Source organism: Octopus bimaculoides, chromosome 1 (assembly GCF_001194135.2).
Source record: "Octopus bimaculoides isolate UCB-OBI-ISO-001 chromosome 1, ASM119413v2, whole genome shotgun sequence".
NCBI lineage: Eukaryota > Metazoa > Mollusca > Cephalopoda > Octopoda > Octopodidae > Octopus > Octopus bimaculoides.
In genome coordinates this window covers 39,036,595-39,059,591 of record NC_068981.1, presented here as the reverse complement: position 1 = coordinate 39,059,591, position 22,997 = coordinate 39,036,595, and the positions used below count along the sequence as shown (strand labels likewise).

General features: G+C 33.2%; 1 protein-coding gene and 1 long non-coding RNA gene across 2 annotated transcripts in view; one reads left to right on the top strand and one right to left on the bottom strand.

Annotated features, from left to right (window-relative positions):
• Positions 1-11,861, bottom strand: part of LOC128249815 (uncharacterized) — a 26,760-nt gene extending 14,899 nt beyond the window's left edge. The window contains exons 1-2 of the mRNA XM_052974357.1: positions 11,769-11,861; positions 11,649-11,693 (exon numbers count right to left, since the gene is read on the bottom strand). Of these exons, the coding sequence (XP_052830317.1) occupies positions 11,649-11,693; positions 11,769-11,825 (102 nt within the window). The 5' untranslated portion in view covers positions 11,826-11,861. The remainder of the gene's footprint in view (positions 1-11,648; positions 11,694-11,768) is intronic.
• The window catches only part of LOC128249819 (uncharacterized), a 26,757-nt gene continuing 14,645 nt past the window's right edge, over positions 10,886-22,997 (top strand). Inside the window, exon 1 of the long non-coding RNA XR_008265941.1 lies at positions 10,886-11,023. This is a non-coding gene — a long non-coding RNA (uncharacterized LOC128249819). The remainder of the gene's footprint in view (positions 11,024-22,997) is intronic.

Sequence of the window (22,997 nt, the reverse complement as noted above, 5' to 3'; positions counted from 1 at the left end):
TCACTACCAGTACATTTTTTGTCCCTAAACACTTAAATGGATGGAATTTTGTTCCTTATTTTATGAACAAGGAAGAATAATTTTCTTCCATTCATAGGAGACAATTGAAAATAATTCATACTTTCACAAATGTGCCAACAAGAACATCATAACAGACACGTGCTTACAGACATATATACATAGATAGATATGTATGCATGTGTGTGTGTGTATAACATACATACGTACATATATATAATATACACACACACATATATATATATATGTAAATAATAGAAACTCGCTGCAAGGTAACTGCACAACAGGGAGATCTTCAGAGGAAGAACTCCCATCCAACAAGTGTTTTGGCCCTTATACTTGACACTCCTCCTGCTGCTGCTTTCCAAAATCCTGTCTCCAGTAGGATTTGAGCTCGGTCATTTTTTGTTCCCAGGTCTGTGTTTCAGCCCACCAGGTCACTCTGACTGATGAACGAACCAGTTCTCTTCTTCCTTGTATTCCTGTAAATGCCCAATGGAATCCATAATTAGGTCCATTGGTCATTCCTCTTCACCTATATCCACATTGAGTTCTTTTCAGTGATGTCAGGCAAGTATTTAGTCGTGGCAGTTTTTCTGGGGCCTTTGTTACTCAACTGCCTGAGTAAGCCAACAGGTTGATGCAGCCAAAAATCCAAGTGATCTAAATATATATCAGAACAAGAGGGATTAATAAAAGCTAGTAACCCAAGCAAAACACTTCTTAAGCTCTCAGCAGATATAAATACACCAGGCTAACAAAAATATGTTGTGATCAGTTCTGATTCTAGGTAATCTGAAGTCATATAGTAGTAAATGACAAAAGCCTGCCACTAACACTAAGAAGGTTGTGGGTTATCAAATTTCATTACTGGATATCAATGCTATTCGCCCTGTTAAGAGAGATCAATAGCATAAGGCTGATGGCTAGAAACAGGAGACCTAGTTCCATATAAATGCTACAGTGGACAAATTCTTTCTCTTTCTTTTCTTCTTTTTCTTTGGCTGTTGATTTGTTTTGACTCTGAGGAAGATAGCATTGTGCTGGGAAGGTTCCCTATATTTTCAGTTGATCAATTGATTGATTGACAAAATCAAACCATGAATACACCCAAATACATATCTGAAACAGCTGTATGCCTATAATAAATAAATAAATATTACACAAGGCATTATTTCTGTCTATTTTAGTTATATATATATATATATATATATATATACATGCCTATATGTGTGTATATATCTATATGTGTGCGTGCGTGCATCTGTTTACAGGTCTTTGCTTTGAAAGATTTATATCATATGCTTTAAACATTTGATATGCTGTCACATACGAAACTATTACCATTAAGTATATATTATAGCATAATTTAATTAATAGTCTTTAGGAAATAATTTCAATTATTTTCGTTTTATAACTTTGCTAGCATGCAACAAATGTTCACTGGTGATTAAATTCGTTCAAAGAATAAGTAAAATAACTATTTTGCATATGTATTCTGAGAATAGCAGTAGAAAATAATGGTCTCTGCTTTAGGCACAATGCCAGCAATTTTGAAGGAAGGGAAGAGTTAATACCACTAAGCTTTTTATGAGACTAGTACATTATTTGGTCAACTACAGAAGGATGAAAGGCAAAGTTGGGCTTAATATGATTTGAACTCATGAGAAATACTAGAAAGCATTTTTCTGATGCTCTAATAATTCTGCCAGCTTCTCTGTAATCAATGGATGTTTCAAATTTTGATACAAGGTCAGTGATATTAACAGGAGGGGCTTAGTTAATTACATCGGCCTGGTACTTCACTGGTTCTTAATTTATCAATCCCAAAAAGATGAAATGTAAAACTTAACCTTGATAGGATTTGGACATAGAATGTAAAGAATCAGAAGAAATGCTACTATGCATTTTGTCTGACATGGTAATGATTCTGTAATGTCTATTAAATAATGAGTGTTAGTATGATAGTCCTCTTTCCCTTTTTATTTTATTTTGGTTCAATTCTGCAGTGCAGCACCTTGGGCAATTGTCTTTCATTATCACCCTGAACCAACCAATGCTTTGTGAGTAAATTTGGTAGACGGAAACTGTGTGGAAGCATGTGTATCTTTGTTTGACCCCTTACCCACTGCTTGACAAGTAGTATTGGTTTGTTTATATCACTCTTTGGCAAAGAGACTGATAAATAATAGACTTTAAAATAATTACTAGTGTTGATTTGTTCATCTAAAACTCTTCAAGGTGGTGTCCCAGAATGGCCATAGTCCAGTCACTGAAGCAAGTAAAATGTGTTCAGCATTATAGCATCATTGGCAGGATTGTTAGCACACCAAGCAAAATGCTTAGCAGCATTTTATTTGTCTTTATGTTCTGAGTTCAAATTCTGCAGAGATCAACTTTGGATTTTATCCTTTCAAATTTGATAAAATAAGTACCGTTTGACAATTGGGTGGGGTCAATGTAACTGACTTATCCCTTTGGATCTTCGTGGTTTTCATCACTGTTTACAATTCTGTTCCAATTGTTTTCAAATTTGGTATATGGATTAAGTTTTGTATACTAATTATGAAAATGAAATTTATTTCCCCTATAATTCCATAATTGAGAAGTTATTAGCCTTTAAAATTTGGATATTTGAGCCAATCAGAAGCGAGTATTTTACACATCACTGTGGTGAAAAACACTATTTCTATAGTAACCAAAAATGCTGCGCATGCGCACAAGGAGAAGAAAGAGATATGAGAAAGATAATCTTCTTCTACTGTTATAATACTCTTATGTTTTTCTCCATCACAACACATGAATGAGAAAGGAAGAGGTATTAGATGAATAAGGAAGGAAGGGGTGATGGCAAACTGGTGAGATGGTGAAAAGTCAATGCTGAAAAGAAAAATCAAACAGCGTTTCAACTCTGTATGAGTATATGTGTATGTGTGCATGTACAAGAGAACCATGTGAATGTATGTGAACACTGAGAAGTCTATTAATTTGATTTACCATCCATATTTATATATAAAATACTACAATTAGCAGTCATTTTTTTATGGCACGAGGCCAGTTAGTTTATTTTATAAAAATCATAGAGTGTATTGCAAACTTTCATCCTTGAATATTTTAAACTAATAAACGTCTATTTTAAACGATATCTTGACTGTTATTTCTAGCAACTCCTATTGGTTTGTTTGTTCATAGCTTTTAAATATTTAATTTGCTTGTTAATGTTTTAATGTTAACTTCATTTGTGTATATTTTAATGTTTTGACTTATTTCAAGCAATGTTTTGACATGCCAACGTCCCCACCCCATTTCCTGATGATGGAGGAGTCAGCAAATGTGCTGTTTTCTGATTGGCTAAGAATTCTAAAAACCATCAAACTTTGAACACCTGTAACATTTTAGCAAAAGTTTTCTGGAATAAATGAATAACAAATTTGGATTCAGCATCATAAAGTACATCTATATGATACATTAAAAAATTCTTTTAAAGATAATAGTAAACTGACAAAAACCACAAAGATCCATCCCTTTCCAAAATTGCTGGTCTTGTGCCAAAACTTGAAACCAATATTATAACATTCTTAAAAATAAATCAAAGATAATCAAATATACTTCCCATCCTTAGATAACAAGATTAGCAAGTTGCTAATTTAATATATTATCTTATTACTTACAACCCATATTTTGTTCTCATTATCTCAGACATTGCTTCAGGTTAATTTGATATATTTCAGTATATCAAACTTAATCATTCACCTGCCGAGGAACACTTACAAAATGATCCTATCATTCTTTATAATTTGGGTTACCATTATTATTTCAGCCATTCGTTGTTGTTGTTTAACTTCAGATTAACCTTGATTGAGACCTATGATCAAATGCATTCAACCCATGACCCTCTCATTATTTTGTGTGTCTATAGCTATATTAAGTATTAAGTAGCATAACTTTGTTTTTGTTTTTGAAGTTAGTTGGGGTGTGATTTGGGGGAGATTTGGCTATTTCTAGCTAGCAAGTCAAATAATCAATTGGTTTCTCATTTTGAAGCAAGGTTACAGATTTATCGAAGTACATTGCTGAGTTAATCTCTTCCCATTGTATCATTGGTACTTTGTCATTCATCCTTTTGAGGTCAATAAGATATAAATATTGAGGAAATGAAAAGTAAAATCAGATCAAACCAATCCTGGCAGATTCAGAATTCTTTAATATAACGATAAATAACTAAGTGTTGCATAGCATTTTCTCTGATGTCCCACAAATTCTGCCATCCACTGACAAGAGTAACACCACACAGTACACTCACTATGTATGCCACTGCAAATTTGAATATATTTGTACACTGTGAGGAGGCAAAATGTTGATGTTTAAGCAAAGCACTGAGAATTTTCAATAATACCAGAAGCAATTCATATATTTCCTATATCCCATAAAAAGCTTTCCTCAAAATTTCAGGATAAACTTATCCAGTTCTGTGCTAACCAGTTTGAATTGAAGATAATGATAAAATATATGATAATATATTCCTTAAAAGAAGTGGATTCTGTTGAAGTATAAAAATTCCAACTATCAATGTTAATGTTCAAAATGTGAATAGCAATTATTGTTAAATCAGTGGGAAATAAAATCTGAAGTATTAAATTCCATGCTTAATACTATCATTAAATTGACATAATATCTTGTATTAATTAGTTAGGTAATATATACAACTTATTTGAATTGAAAGTTTGAATACAACTCTTGATATACACCTAATAAATATTGCTCTCTATATACTTCAAATCCTACAAATATATATTGTATGTATATATGTATGTATGTATGTAGGTAGGTATATATGTATGCACATATATTTGTGTTGTATGCATATGAGAGAGAGAAAGAAAGAGAGGGAGAAAGATAGGTAGATAGAGAGCGTGTGTGTGTGTGTGTGTGTGTGTGTACATCTGTATGTATGTGACAAAAAAGTATCTGTGCATGTGAGTGTGTATAAGAGGGTATGTATATGAGCGTGTGTGTATGTGACAGAAAGTAGCTGTGTCTGTGATTGTGTATGAGAGTGTGTTTGAGTGTATGTGTGTATGTGACAGAGAGTATCTGTGCATGTGAGCTTGTATGTGTGTACATATGTGGTGTGGACATGAGATGCGGGTATGTGGTGTGTGGGATGTGCTTATACAGGCATACCAACACATTAAAGAGACCAGTTCATATATAGACACATAAATAAATCCTTACCAGCATAGATTTATACATAAAAATATGTGCAAGCGAAGCATATCAGACAAGTAGATATTGATTGATTTATTTTGATTAAATGACTAAACCAGATTCAAGATGGCCCATATACATTTAAGCATGAATGATTTATTTGGCAAACAGAGTACTTCTCTTTAGAGAATAGATTCCCTTTGTTTATGGCCTAGAGATTCAGATGACTCATGCAACCTGAAATACCTTAGGGGAAAAACTAGACCTTTATAGTATTCTCTCCCTTGGTAGTTAACGTTCATAGAGTTGTGACTCACCTTGTGTGTGAGAGGGAGAAAGAGGGTTATGAAAAGAGACAGACACATTATAATCATGACAGACAGATACAACAGCAGTTTAACTTGCTTACAGAATTTAATGAGCAATAACGAAGTTCAAAGCCTATAGAAGCTTATATATATATATATACATATATATATATGTATATATATATATATATATATATATATATATATATATATATATATATAAATGTGTGTGTCTGTGTATATATATATTATTATTATTATTATTATTATTATAAAAAAAAATGAATGAATGAAAAAGACAGATAAGTATCAGACGGTTAATTAATTATCAATTCTCAATATTTTTCTATAATATATTCTAAGTCAACAACTGGCTTTGATTGGCTGGTTCTTATTAGTTTTGATAGTCCCAAATTTCATTAATCCACTTCAAAGAAGCAATATTAGAATTTTTCTCAAAATTAGATTTTAGGTGATGTGTTAAAATGAATTTATGTAATGACAAATATGACTGTTTGAATGGTTATGGTAGCAGACTATTAAAATTTAGTTTAGATTTCAAATTGTTTGATTTTTTTTCATAGAATATTAGTAAGATATGAATAAGCTTTCATTTCCACTTGTAGCTATCAAACAATATTTATATCATTAATGATCTTATTAAAGCCATGAAATCCATTCAGTTTCTTCTTTTACTTATATCAAAAGTAGTACATGACCATTTGTCATCTAATAAGAAAACTAGTGGCATTCCTAATTTGGGGGTTGAGTAGCCTGGACTAGTGAGGTCATTCCTTTTTCTATATTTTAATCCCAGGAAAAGAGAAGTACTTTTAAATTCTGAAAGTTTGCTTAGTTGGGTAGGGTGATGTAGTTGATATTCAGTTTTGTATTGCTTGTGTAAGAAACAATTAGAAAGCGAGTTCCAGATAATAACAATCCCGAGGGTAAAGGTTTGGTCAAAATGTTTAGGTGTAAGATATAGTATGGACAAGAAGGAAAAGGAGAGGCATGTAGATTGGTAGTACACAGCTTGCTACTTCAAACCAGAAACAATAATATTGATAGGAAAAAATTGAAAGGACATTAGGATATTGTATGTCAGTTTGCTAGAGGTTGCAGTGTCTTAATGAGTGAAGGTTTCAAAATCAGTCAAAAAAGATTCTTATAGGATATTGTTTTTATGTAGAGCTTTACCAAACTATACATGTAAGATGTACTATTTGGATGCACTTGTGCCTTCTATAGAGCCAGCAACTGTTCAGTTCTAAAGGAAAGATGAAACCTTTGAAATATAACTTTGCTAATGTTCCTATAGGCACATGCTGATCAAAAATTGATAAAACAAGTACAACTTTGAAGGGCAATTTTGGAAGTTCTTAAAGGTGCGATAGTAGCATGTGAAATAAGTAAGCATGTTTGTTAACTCTTCCTCTATTGAATCTAAACTGTTAGCCCTAAAAAAAAAAAGAGCAGCCTGACAGCAGTGTAGCAAAGGAGTGGTCAAGAGGCAGTCCACCTCAGGTGATGCTTTTATGGAGGGGAAGCATTTTTGGGTCTGGTGCATAAGCCTGTATTGGTTGTATCACCCCTCGGTAGAATGGGGAAGGCAAACAGCCCAAGGCAGCACACGCCCTAGCTATGCCACTGCAGCCCTATCACATGCTATGCTTGAAATGAAGGTAACAGTGAGGTAGTTGGGAAGGTCAGAGGAAAACATTTACCTAAGTGTTTCCATGTTGGTGTTTTTATTGTTGTTGTTATTCAGTTTCAGGTCGATTCTGATCGAGCAAATATATGACGTAAAGCATTCCAGTTTCTTTTTCCTCCAGTCCTTCTCTTGGTACTTTGCATTTTCAGTACTATTCTATTCAATGTGTCACTCTCATTTAAAGATGGTAGGATATAATTTGAGGAAATTTGAATGCCATTTTCAGAAGGCCAAATGATCACATAACACTTCTCTCATTGGCTTGGATAATTCCATGTAGAGAGATAAGGATGAATAAGGCTAAGTTACTTCATAAAATTACAGAATGTGATGGGAGGAACACCATCAAAACCATTCAACATGAAGATCAGAAAACACTAAAACCGTTGAAACTCAAGCAGGTAAATAGGTCAAGATCTTGATATCTCCCTCATTAAACTTACATATTATTTACAGGAGTATAACTATAAAACTATTTTAGAATGAGGTTGTCGATATTTTAGCTGTGGCCAGTGCCCCTGACAGGCTCCCATGCTGGTGACATGTTAAATGCACCATCCAAACTTGGTTGATGCCTGTGCCTCCTAATTGGCACTTGTGCTGGTGGCACATGAAAACAACCATCTGAATGTGGTCGATACCAGTGCCCTCTGACTGGCACCCGTGCTGGTGGCATGTAAAAAGCACCATCTGAACATGATCGATGCCAGGGCCACCTGACTAGCTCCTGTGCTGGTGGCATGTAAAAAGCACCTACTACAATCTCGGAGTGGTTGGTGTTAGGAAGGGCATCTAACTAGAAACATTGCCAGGTCAGATTGTGGAGCCTGGTGCAGCCACTGGCTTTCCTGAGCTCAGTCAAACCATCCGACCCATGCCAGCATGGAAAACAGACGTTAAACAATGATGACGATGAAAACTAACTGAATGTTATACATTGTACATTCCTAAATAGTTTTCCTCAAGTACTAATTACAAAATTTGCAATACCAAATGACACATTCTGGAATGGTCTGACATGTTACTAATAAGAATGGGAAAGCATACTTTAACCACACCAATGTTGAGATCTAGCAATGTAGAAATTACAATTCTATAGTCGTTTGGACTTTAATTCAAAACTGTTTGTGAGTGAGGCTAAAGATATATTCTTATATAAAGTGAATATGTATGCATGCATCTAAACACACACATACATGCACACACATGTCCACACATATACACATGCACACACACACACACATATATATATACATGATATAAATCAAGTTCATAAGTAGAGTTGACTATGACTTAAGAAAGTATTTAATGCATTATTGATGCAGAGCCAATATTCTTTTATTAACCAGATGATGCTTTACAGCAGTAAATTGTTTCAACATATTTACGTCTCTCTTCAAAGACTAGATGCACACAAACACACACACATATATATAGTTACATATTTATATGTCTGTAGTTATGTGTTTGCATATATGTAATGCATATACCTATTTATATCTATTATATGTATGAGTGCATGTATCTATTTATATTTTTTATATGTATGTAATGCACATATGTATGTAAATATACAGGGTATTTCCAGAAAGTTTCAAAACTGTACATGATGTAATTGCACATATTGATCTGGGCAGATAAAAGGAAGTATGCACTGCAGTTGAAATCAGTTGCCCAGCCAATGTCAACATAATGTTAAAGATTTGTAAAAATAAGAAAAAAAAGGAACTATGCTGAATTGATGAGAAATCTGCAGGTACTTGGTTCACTTATATAACAATAATTATAGGGGAAATTGACTAAATGCTCCAGTATTAATCTTTGGAAGCTAGATTTTACAAAACCAGATAGAACATGTATAATTTTAAGGTGGTGAGGTGGCAGAGACGTTAGCACACCAGGCGAAATGCGTAGTAGTATTTTGTCTGTCATTATGTTCTGAGTTCAAATTCCTCCGAGGTCGACTTTGCCTTTCATCCTTTCAGGGTCGATAAATTGACATTTAATATATAGTCTTGATATTCTCAACCCATGCTAGCATGGAAAGTAGACGTTAAACGACGATGACGATGATGATGAAAATAATAGTTTATATGAATTGTATATCAACGTGGATAAAAGATGAAGTTGAGGTAAGCGAAAGAGGAAAAATAGTTACAAGATGACCAAAAAAACAAAAAAAAATGTGGGGAGATGCAGTAAAGACTTACCTCAGGGTGCTAAAACTTATGAAGAATGACAATGAACTGATACAAATAGCTAGTCAATCTACATGAGTAGACTTGTCCAACATATGGAAGCATACAAATAAACATAAAATGATGTGATTCAACCAAAATCACAAATCTTCAGACAAAGGTATTCTTGAGGTATGGTCAATGCTATGATCGCATGCTACACACCTTCCTTCCAAGCACTGCTGTATACAACGGAAGTAAGCAAGAAGGTTAAAACTTAGTGCACATGCACAACAAAGTTCAAGGTCAATCTGTGCCAAGCGGCTTTACTATGCATGATTTAGCTTTGTTACTATGGCAATAGTCTGGATACTTTTTGAACAGACCAAATATTTCCTCTTGCTTCTTGTGTGTCCTTAATTACAAAATGTGCTGCTGTACCTACACATGCTGGTGCAAATATGTAGAAGGTCTATGGATGCATAGACAACCATATGTCATTCTTTAGACATTGCATGAACCTACAGAGGTATGTATGCATGTTTCAGATAGAGGTGTATGCACGCCTAATCACACCACAGGTACATCTGTGTATCAGTGGGTACATACAGTTTATATGTACAATACCAGCTCCAAATTTTGGTAAAAGGCTAGTAATTTGTGGAGAAAGAGTAAGTCAAATACATCAGCCCCAGTGATCAACTGGTACTTATTTTATCAACCCCAAAAGGATGAAAAGCAAAGTTAACCTTGGCAGAATTTTAACTCAGAATATGAAGATGAACATAATGCTGCTCAGTGCTTTTCCCAGCTTGCTAGCAATTCGGCCAGCTCACCTATAACGTTATCTACATAAGTTGGCAGACTTGTTAGAGTATCAGACAAAATGCTTAGTGACATTTGTTCCAGCTCTTTATGCCCTGTGTCCAAATACTGTCATGGTCAACTTTGCTTTTCATCCATTTGGGGGCCAATATAATAAGTACCAGATGAGCACTGGGGCGATTTAATTGACTAGCTCCGTCCACCAAACTTTCAAGCCCCATACCTGTAGTAGAAAAAGTATTATCTGCATATGTACTAAGCATTTTACACTGGAAATTCCTGTGTGCTCGTAAATATGCAGGCATATGTGTGTGCAGGACCGTTTTCAATATGTGTTTATGCATATGTATGCACCAGAAGATGATGCTGGCTTTATTGGGTGTGTATATGTGTAATTGAGTGTCTATATGTACATGGAGATCTATGAATGCCATCTGAATGTATGTAAGCACAACATGTGTATAAAAGCAAATATAAATACAAGAGATAAAATATGTGCTATTCATGCAAATGCTAAAGTTCTTTATGTATGCCAATACATGCAAGGAAATAGCTGAACACGTTCGCTGTATACAAATGTGTGCAAGTATATTCATTACACTAGGGAGCTTCAATACTTTTACACGGAATATAGCAGATAGCCTTAAACCAGTCAACAAGGAGATAATTTACCATTACCTATATTTAGATTACATCCCTTGAACTGTAACAACCGCATTTTCTGTCATAAATAAAAGATGACGATTCTGATGAACAGGTGTTATGTACCTTGAGTTGTATGTACCATTTCATATCTATCTATCGATATATGTGTGTGTGTGCGTGCATGGGAGTGTTTGTATGTATGTGTGTGTATATGCATGTATGTATGTGTGTGCGTGTGTGTACATGTGTGTGTGTGTACTACTGTGAAGTAGTAAATGAAAGTAAAACATGTGTCTATGTTTCTGTGTCTGTACTGGAGTTCCCAAAGTATATTGTGATATCTTAAACAACATAGCATGAAAGCCTCCAATTATGAACTGACAACAGTGACTAGGAAAAGTAGCAGCAAAAGTCACATAAAATTACAAATGATCATTTTTAAATAGACAATATAATATCTGAAAGAACAAACAAGTGCTCTCACTTCATATACATACATACATACATCATAGAAACCAGCTCTTTCTCTACTGGTAAGACATCTAGAAATAAAACTGAACAATGATATATATATATATATACATACATACATGTGTACATACATGTGTACATACATACGTACATACATACATACATACATACATACACACATGTATGTATGTGTGTATGTACATATGTACGCATGTATGTACGCACTAAAAACAAAAAGAAATTGCTTTGATAACTTCACCATGAAAAAAGAAAAACAATATTTACATTTTTATCAAAATATCCTGCCGGTTTCAATTGTTTTAAGTCATGCTGCAAGAGAAGAGAAAATAAATTTAATTAATCTTTCATGTTATCAGTTTTTGGAAGGTCATATGATTTACTTACAAAATTCAATTCACACAGTACTAGCCTTTGGTTTTCCTCTGATATCTGCTGGGTCATAAAACAATTAGTAACAGTTTTAGTGGTGGCAGTTGTCTTTTGTATCTTAATAACAATGTTGGTATTAAGGAGTGATTATTAACTTTTGTGATGGTGGTGGCAGTAGTAGTAGCAACAGTTGTAGTCGTATTAGAAATAGTGGCTACATTAGATGCAGTTGTAGAAACAGTAGTTGTAGATTAAGCAGTGTAGTTGAAGTGCTGAAAATAATAGAGGCTGTTGATGTAGGGAGAAACCTTATGACAATGCATGACTCTGCATAGATAGCAAACGAGAATGGCAGAAAACAAATAGAATTCAATGAACACATAAAGATATGTGCCAGTGAGAAACAACCAAATTCTGTGATCTTTCCCTGATTTTGTAGATGGCAGATCACAACAGCAATGCATCAAGAAAGAAAGAAATTTCATAACCAAATGCCAGTTCAAATCAATGCAGCAAGAAACAAACAATATCCTCCTCCTCCTACTACTACTTTAAAGTCCATTTTCCATGCTGGCATGGGTTGGATGGTTTGACCAGAGCTGGCAAGCAGGAGAGCTGCACCAGGTTCCAGTCTGATTTGGTTTGATTTTTACAGCTGGATGCCCTTCCTAATGCCAACCACTTTACAGAGTGTGCTTGGGTGCTTTCCACATGGCACCAGGACAGGGCTCTGGAAAGCCAATCTTCTTCAGCTGGGGGACGGGGTGACAAGAACACCTCTGCTGTGGAGGATAGGTCTTCTTGAGTACAGCAAGACACTAGATATCTTGGTCCTTTGTCATTCCATATATACGTGTACACACACGCACACACACACACACATTACAGATGTATATGTGTGTATAGATATACATGCATTATATATAATAATAATAATAATAATAAATGGCAACAAAAGAATGAGACCTTGATATTAGGTAAATAGAGGAATTTATATGTGTATAGTTTAGGACAATCAGTAAATTCTCCCTATATATATATAGGGAGAATTCACAAAAAAACAAAAACAAAAGACAAAGACAGGTGGTGTAGACTACAAACAGGTTTATTAGTTTTATGCTCAGGAAGTGTAAAAGTCTTTAATGTTTCGAGCCTACACTCTTCCACAGAAAGGAACACAGAAACAAGGAGAGAAAATAAAGAATGTGTAGTGGCTAGTGATCTATCATGGCAAATAAATTATATATAAAGTAATGAATTTTTGCCAACCTAATATGGCAGTTCCATTTTGGGCCAAATGCTACTGTTGTTTAGCACCCAGGAGACATTGGCTCCAACTGGCTATAAGACACACAATCTGTGTCCTTATATTTTCAAACAGGGGAGGTTAGTATCCACCAAAGCAGTATCTGTGAATTGTTACTTTAAAGTGCTGCTACTGAATATCTCTCGTTGAGAGATTTAGGAACAACAATGTTTCTATTTTATATATGTGTGTGTGTGTGTGTATTATATATTTATATATGTATATATATATATATATATATTTAAATATCATTTTATCAATGATCTAGTATTGATGCTTTTTTTTACTGATGAATTAGACATTATGAAATCATTGGTACTGGATCATTAGTTTAAATTCCATTGAAGAATGTGACATCCACCTTTCTGGTATTTACTTGTCCTTTAGTTCACTATTAATGTAACAAACACACACACACACACACACACACACACACTAATGCATACGCATACATACAAACACATATGTACACTCTAGCATTAATATACACACTATGAACTATATAATGTTGCATGTATTTTATAAAATATTTCATGTTGATATCTTTACAGAAATTCAATTGTACTTGTGCTGTTTTTGTTGTACATATGATCTCTCTCTCTCACACTCACATACTCACATATCACATATATAGTATGTACATGACTTTCAGTTAATCAGGAACTGTCAATTACTTTATGTCTTTTTGACAGGTTTTATTAACGATGAAAGAATGTTGGTATTGTTTTGGGGTACCAATTGATATATTGAACTATACATGTCACATAGTCACTTTACTGGAACAGCAGAAATCTGGTAAACTTACACAGCTGAGTTTTTTTATTGGTTATTTCCATCCAATCAGAACTTACTTTTGCATGTTCATTTTGTCAGAGAGCTCAATTTTGGCAACGTGTTCTCAATAGAAGGAACTGATTTTTCACATTCTCCCAGAATGAAAAAGATTACAAAGGGACCCCAAGCATTATTAAATTTCAAGCTCTCAATACGTACTCTTGTATTCTATTAATATTACAAGTAGGACAACAATGTTGTCACACATACATGTCTGTATTAATATACATGCCTTGTGCCTAGATTAGAAAAGAATATACACTGTATAACAACATTGTCACACACAGACACACAAACACTCACATGCACAAACACACACACACACTAATGCATACACATACACAAAAATACATATACACATGTTCTAGTATTAATGTACACATTATGAACTATGTAATGTTGCAGGTATTTTATGAAATATTTCATGTTAATATCTTTACAGAAATTCAATTGTACTTGTGTTGTTTTTGCTGTACACCTCTCTTATATATCACATATCTCTCTCTCACATATCACATATATACTATATACATTTAGATGCAACCACATCCATGTGGTTAAGAAGTACTCTTCACAACTATGTCGTTCTAAGTTCAATACAGCTGTGCAGCACTAATGACAATTGTTTTCTATTGTAGACTTAGGCTGGTAAATACCTTTTGGATAAAATTTGGTAGATGGATACTATGCAGAAGCTCATGCATGTGTGTGTGTGTGTGTATGTGTGTGCACATAAGCACACACATACATACACGCATACATACATACATACATACATACATACATAGTTGTTTGTCTTTGCATTTGTTGAATTTGGTGAAAGATGTGTTGCTGCTTATGCTGTGTCACTTCATGCTTGAAATAAATACTGGGTGTAATGTGATAAAATAGATCCTTCACAGTGGTGCCCCTGCATAACCACAGTCCAGTGACTCAGTCCGGTAAAAAAAAATATGTAAAATATAAGTCATTATATGTTTACATAAGAGAGTATAATATGTATTTCCTTATATTTCATAAATTAATTTCTGTCAAGTGAACATAGAACTGTAAAAATATGAGTGTATAAATTGCACAAGTATGCTTTTTAACTAAATGTATCTGTGTTAGTATTAAACTTAATGAAAGAATTTTATGTTAACAAAGAGAAAGAAGGGAAGTGAGAGAGAAAGAGGGTAAGATAGAAACAGAAAGAGAGAGAAGAAAACAAAAGAAATAAGAAAAGGAATTGTGTATGTGAAAAACGAAAAGAGAATGAGTTATCAGTGGCCATAGAAAAAGTGAGTACCTCCTTGTTCTTAGAGGCTAGCTCACATCCTGAATGAAACCAGAGAAAAAGAATATCATTAAGATAAGCTCTTCTTTAACGATGCCTTTACGTCCTGCATAGCTTGAGTAGATCTGTTTTCACAAAGGTGTACCATTCACAATAGATAATAGCGACATTAATGATTGAGAGCATCAATTTATAAAGAAGACTGCCTCTGACAGAGAACAATTATCAAATGTGATCATCATATTGGCAGGTATCTGAATATGTCCGCAACTTGTTTGTTTCAAGGGCTAGCATGATTGACATTTACTCAATATGGAAGAAAGGAAGATAAAATTCTGGTTTTCTCTTCTCCTCTTCTTAAATAGGGAGCCAATGATTTGAAGAGAACTATTGATGTGTATTGTATGTTTGTTTTCTTGTTTCCTTTCTACTTTACTCATGTGAGCAAAATTGAGGAGTGTATAGTCAATATGTTTTCAAATGTTTTATGTATGTTGTGTTAGTTAAAGAGATTGATTGACAAAATGCTGTGTATGTATTTAAGTATATATGTATGTATTTATGTATCCATGTACATATGTATGCATTTACACACACACATATAATCATGTGCATGAATGTATATGTCAATAAATAAGTATATGAAAAAATATACTGCAAGGAATTGAATATAATCATCTGTCTATCTATCTATACGTACATATATATATATATATATATATATACACATACATACATACATATATATGCATATATATAGATATAGATACACACACACACACACACACACATATATATATATATATATATATATATATATATATATATATGTATATATATATATGTTGAGAGTGAGATAGATAGATAGATACATACACACACACACACACATATATAAATATATATATATATATAGATTGGCATTTTCAAACTTCTTTTATATATACACACATACATACATTTATAAAATCATAATTCATAGTTATCTTTCACAATTTTTCTTTCTTTCCTTTTTCTTTTCTTTTTTTTTTTTTTGAAATATAAACTAGACAGCTTATAATTATCCTATCTTTCAGTATCTTAGTTTTAAGTTTCAGGAAGCATATTTCAGTTAGTCTTCAGGGAAGAGATTATTTTAAAAATCTAGATAGAATGTAGAAGTAGGTTGTCTTTTTTGGTTCCTTCTGAAAGACTAGCAAATGGGAAATGAATTAGTAGATATTTAGAGGGAAGTTGTTAATTTGATACAAAGACACTTAGGATTATTAATCAAAGCAATATTCTTTCAATTCTCAATAGGAAAACTAATAATAATAATAACAACAACAACAATCACAGCAAAGTATATTTTTTGAAGTGGTTAGTATAATGTTTTTTTAAGTGCTTATAAACTTTCATTGCATGTTACAAGTGAGAAATAACTTTCTTGGCATTCATATTGTACAGGTTGTATTGTAATTTCCTAGTTTAATTTATTTTTCATATAAGTACTCTGATAAGTTATCAGAGAAAAAGAAAAGTAGAAAATTATAGTTGAAGAGAAATTATATTAGTAAAATTAGAAGAAAATGTTGTTCCATATCTATCAATGTATGAAATTTTTTGTTCTATTGTATGACATTTTTACATGTCAAAACTGCCATCTTTGTTATAAATATTTTTCTTTTTTAAAAATATACTTAATATTTAATTTATTTTAATTTTATTTCACCTATTTATTTTTATTTCATTCATTTATTTTTTTTTTATTTATTGTTATATTTTTTTATTATAATATTATTTATTTTCTACAAAGCTATATAATATTTAAGAGAAGTAAATGTACTGCATTATTTCAATAATTTATATTGATTCCAGATACTTTGTACTATAAGAGATAACATTTGTAAAGCCAGGAATTAAATATATACTTCATAACTTCTTCCATGACTTCTATTCTATTTTCAGATATAATATTTACATTATGAACCTTCATTTTCCATTAAATATCATTTTATCATTTTAATAATCCATTGGATTTCTCAGTATAGTATGAACATTTCGTAATATATTCCTTCCTAAATATATTTTAATGATAAATAATTGACTTTAAAGAATAAAGTCAAAATAATCATAAATGAGATAATTTGTTTCCTAAAATCTTTTTCCCCAGGATTTTGTTTGCTGAAATGGGTTCTTAAATGGCTTTGAACAAAGAACCATAGATTAAAAAGACATCTATTATATTGCTATTAAGCTGGCAAAAGAAGTTTTAACTCACCTAGATTATGAAAATGATTTTTCTTTTATAAATGCTTTTCTTTTACTCAGCATGAGAGAAACAATTTACAGTATTGACTTTCTTCATGTTTTTCATAGGAATATTTCTTAGTACAAGTTTACATTTCAATACATTAACAGGCTTACATTACCAGTTGCATTTGAATAAATCAATATTTTAAAGCTCTGGATGTATTATATAATATTAAATACACTCTACAGCAAAACATATAGCTTTTGTTGAAATAATTATTTCAACAATTTTGGAATATAGTCAGCTAAATTTTTATTTTTGAAACTTCATAAAATGTAAGACTGTTTTGAATCTGAAATATCTTGTGATTATTTTCTGTTTAAATTCATTACAAAATTTACCAAAAAATATCTAATCTAGCCATCTGTTGCAACTAAAATAACTGGATGGGTTTACATCCATGTGTTAAAGAACACAAAATATAGGTTTCAAACTTTAGACACTAGAACAGCAATTTTGAGGAAGGGTAAGTCAATTACATCAACTCTAGTGCTCAATTGGTACATGTTTTATCAACCCCAAAAGGATGAAAGGCGAAGTCACCCTTGGCATGATTTGAACATAAAGATGGATGAAATGTTACTAAGCATTTTGCCTGGTGTGCTAGTGTTTCTGCCTGCTCACTGCCTTGAAGGATACAAGATATTGAATGTTTATGTTATATGTAGCAGCAGCTTGAAAATGTTGATAGAATCTCATTAGTCAAGCAAGAAACTAAAGAAGTAGAAATATCTGTTGATGGTTACCTGTATACATGAATTGGGTTGACAGTTTTATACAAGTCATGATAAAGAGGCCCCAGTGCTCTACCTGAAAAGCTGAAGAAACTGAATACAGTAGGAAGTTATGCACCACATGACTGTAGAATGTTGATAAAACTAAGCTTTTTTTCTGGAGATGTATGCGTGTTAAGACTTATTTCAAATGAAAGAAAATCTGTCAAATGCCATGTTCTGGATCTAAATGAAAAGATAGAATTAGATGAACTAAAGAAAAAAGAAAGAAAAAGTAAGACAGAATTTATGTTCAAGCTTATTTATTTTGCCATTTGTCAAGTAATAGGAAATAATGAAAATTGGAATAAAGATACATTGCTACCATTTCTTACAGGAATGAGCAATAATTTCCCATGGTACTCTTTTAAGGCTAAAAAACACAACCAGATTTTAGTTTGTATGATGTAACACAACAATGATGATACAATGGACACATGTAAACATTAATACAGCCTACATTATTGTTATCATAATGTCTTTGCAATGTCAGATGCCACAATGGATATTCAATATATATATTTTCTACTTGCTCATATAAACAGCAATGGCCTTTAACGTTTTTCTACTTCCATATACATTACAGTATATATTCACATGATGATGGTGGTGATGGCAGTGGTAGTAGTGATGATAATGGTGATGATATTGGCTGATTTTCTTTAATTTTTACTTGTTTCTGTCAATGGACTGTGGCCATGCTGGGGCATCATTTTGAAGAGTTTAGTTGAACAGATCAAACCCAGTACTTATTTTTAAAGTCTGGTACTTATTCTATCAGTCTTTTTCATTAAACTGTTTAATTATGGGAACATAAACAAATCAACACTGATTGTCAAGCAATGAGGGGACAAACACAACACACTCAGACACCACACTCAAACACATACACACACACACACACATACACACACTCACATACACACACACTGAAATGCATACACACTCAAACACACACACATACACACACTCACACACAGAGAGCATGTCTGGACTAAATTTGACAGTTTACATAAAAGGAAAATAAAACATGAATTTCCATCCAAGAATAAAAGTATTTAAAAACAAATTCAAAGTGTGACAACTAGATAGTGGCTGGGAGATAAAAGTTTATTCCAAGTAGTTGCCCTCAGCATCCACCACACCCTTAGATGGTTTAGAAAGCTTGTGCCCACATTCCTCACTGTGTCCCTGGAAAGATCTTCAAGCATCTCTCTAATCTTGGCCACCAGCTTGGCCTTGGTGTCGCAGGCAGAGCAGTTTGTGTCTTTCTGAGCCACACCCTACCCATAGTAACCCTTGGGATTACAACTAGGGAATTAGGAGGCCAGAAATTGGGGCTGATGAAGTAGAAATTATCCAATAACCACTTCTCAATATTTCTGGAGGTATGACAAGGAACCAAATCCTGTTACCACACCTGTGACCTTCCAGCAGCATCCCTCTCCAGCTAGGGTTTTACCACAGTCTCTAGCAGCTTCACATAGCTGTTTGACTTGTGTATAAGGCCCTATAGGGCAGCATGATGCCACCCAGATTGAAGTCACTTCCTGCCTGCCATGGCTTTATAGTCTTCATTGCAGCTGTCCATATCATGTCTTCCATTTTTCATAGCATTCACAGAGCATTGAGTAGCAATCTTGATGTTGGAAATTTGATACCCTGTGTGAATCATCATGATACAGGTAACTCATTTCCAATATTCAAATAAATTCCAGTACTCCATGTCAGGCAACTTTTTCTCAAATACAACTTTAATCTTTATGCTCTCCAACGCTGTTGACTGTTCACCAATTCATCAACCTGTTTTTGAAAATTGAGACATAAAAATTGTCAAATCAAATCTGAACATCCTGTCTTATTAGTTTGAAATTTTTGCACAAGCCAACACTTTTGTGTAAGAGAATAAGCCAATTACTTTAACCCCAGTGCTTAACTGGCACTTATCTTATCGACCATGAAAAGACAAAAGACAAAGTTGACCTTGGCAGCATTTGAACTCAGAATGTAAAGTCAGAGGGAAGATTGCGAAGCACTTTTGCTGATGTGCTAATGATTTTGCCAGCTTGTAGTCCTGAATCCCCTGTTATATTAAGAGAGAAAGTGAAAGAATGATAGCAATCACTTTACATTATAACCATCTATGATGATGCTGATGTCTTATTTCTATAGAGTTGATTGAGAAAATTGAAGTCATGTAATGGTTTAATTAACACAAAGATGTAAAATTATTCTTTAGATAGTTAACAGCTCACAGAGAGAGGGTACAATTAAGCAGCTAAGAACATAAAATGGTAGTGTTCAATTATGTTATAAACAGATTTTGTACTTATAGTTTAAGTTATTTTTCTCATAGACACCACATTACCACTACCTATTATAAATTTAGCCAAGTACATTATTTTAGGTAATGAATAATGTTAGATTATCATTTATTACTACTGCTGAAAGTTGATCACTAATTTAGTTTCCTTCATTTTCCATCCAGAAAAAGACGGTTGTCTCCCCTGTTGAAGTTATTGTTAATAGCTAATGCAGCACAGCAAATGTGCTGTCCTAACATTAAGAGAACAATGTTTCATAAGAAATAATGTAGCAATCTTTCTATAATTGAAGAGAAAGTTAGATAAATAGGAGACATTAATAATTGCCTCTATCAAACTGGAAATTATGATTGTGATGCAACAATTATTTGTGAAGCTCTAAATGTATTTCTTTGAAGATGTCATAATAGCAATGGAATTCTTGCACATTAACAGGTTTATATAACTTTAGAGGATTATATAACTTTCCATATTGAATAGATATGGAGCTACTTGCGAGAAAAAGCATCTGATAGTTGGAATTATGGTGTAAGTGATGGGACCTTTAAACTAATTATGGTTATGGCCTGTTAAATTGAGTGATTGGGGAATTTAAGCAATGAGAATAGTAACAGTGTTATTAATTTGTATCGTCTAAGATTTACTTAGAATGAGTGTGTAAACAGTAAAGCTACTAATCATGTAGAAAAATGTAACAATATTACAGGATACAAAAGCTGCTAACTTATACAGAATAGCTTCCAGAGCATATAAAGATGTGAGAGAAAACTATGATGTTTTGGTTTGAGTTGGATCAGCTGTGAAGAAAAGCAAAACAATGTGAATAACTATAAGACTATAATATCCTTAGAAATGATAATGATTTTTTAAAATATTCACATTTTGAATAGATTAAAATAATTAAAGATGCTATATCCAATTAAAACAGAAAATGTTACTGTCAATATTAATCAATACAGAATTAGTAATTAATTTTGTTATTTAATCTGAGAAAGAGCTTAATATCAACTTATCAGGGGCATTTTGATTATGAGATATGAAAGTTGGATTTGATTGATATAGTTAATGTGAAGTTTAAGTGTTGTTCATTGGAAAAAAATCAAATGATACGAGAGCCAAATGGATGTGTTTTGAAGAGGGCAGCATCTTCATCATTTTAATGGCTATTTTTTCATGCTTGTATGGGTCAGATGGAGTTTATATATTGAGGTAGATTTTCTATGGTCTGATATCCTTCATGTCACCAACTCTTTCCTGTTTCCAAGCAATGTGATATTTTCCCAAAGCCAGACATGTTATTACTGAATATTGGAAATGAATAACATTGATATACAATATGTATGTCTGCATGCATGCATGCATGTATGTATGCATGTAATGTATGTATGTGTGTGTGTGTGCATGTGTGCATGCATACATGTGTGATATGCTTCTTTCAGTTTTCATCTGCCAAATCAACTGGCAAGGCTTTTGCTGAACAAGAACAATAGTAAAAAAATACTTGGCTGAGGTGCTATGCAGTAGGACTGAACCCAAAACCATACAACCCCCCATGAAGAATAAGTTATTCTAGACATAATGGAAGAAGTGAGAGGAGGTGAGGTGACAAGATTAAGAAAGAGGTGGAGTATGGTGATCAAAATGTACAAAGCAACAAAAGGGCAGTACAGTAATGGTGACACAAGGAGAGAGAAAGGGAGAGAGAGAGAGAGAGAGAGAGAGAGAGAGAGAGAGAGAGAGAAAACACAATTTAACAACAAGAAGTGATTATAACATATTGACAAAGGAAAACTCTTTATTGGATACATTTTTGTCTTTAGTATTTACTCTAGAATGCGAGTGTTGTAGGAGTACCATTGTAAATATGCTTTTGATTTTTCAGTTTTGACAGCATATAATGTATTGCATAACATTACAGGTAGATTTTCTAATGTTTTCTAGCCTTGAAAGTGGGATCCAATATTTTTGTGCAGACTGCTAAGTTAAGTATATGAGAGGCTATTAGATTAAGTGTGACCTTCCATTTTAGGGATCACAGTAGCTTGGAATGCTAGCATAAAAGGTATAAAGAAATGTTTATGGAATTTCATAAAGAGCCAGAGTAAGTTAATGGATGGATATTTGTTTCAAAATGTCAAATTCTGACTAAAAAATATAGGATATTGCCCCTCACGTGGGTTTGTGTAATTAATATACAAATATGTGTAAGCAAATATACATGCCTACACATACATACACACACACTAACACACTCACACATATGCATATATATATAAGCAAGTGTGCTTATACATGCATATGCATATACACACATTATCGTCATCATCAGTTACTGGCCATTTTCCATGCTGGCATGGGCTGGATGGTTTGACAAGCCAAATGACTGCACCAATCCCTCTCTCTCTCTCTCTCTCTCTCTCTCTCTCTCTCTCTCTCTC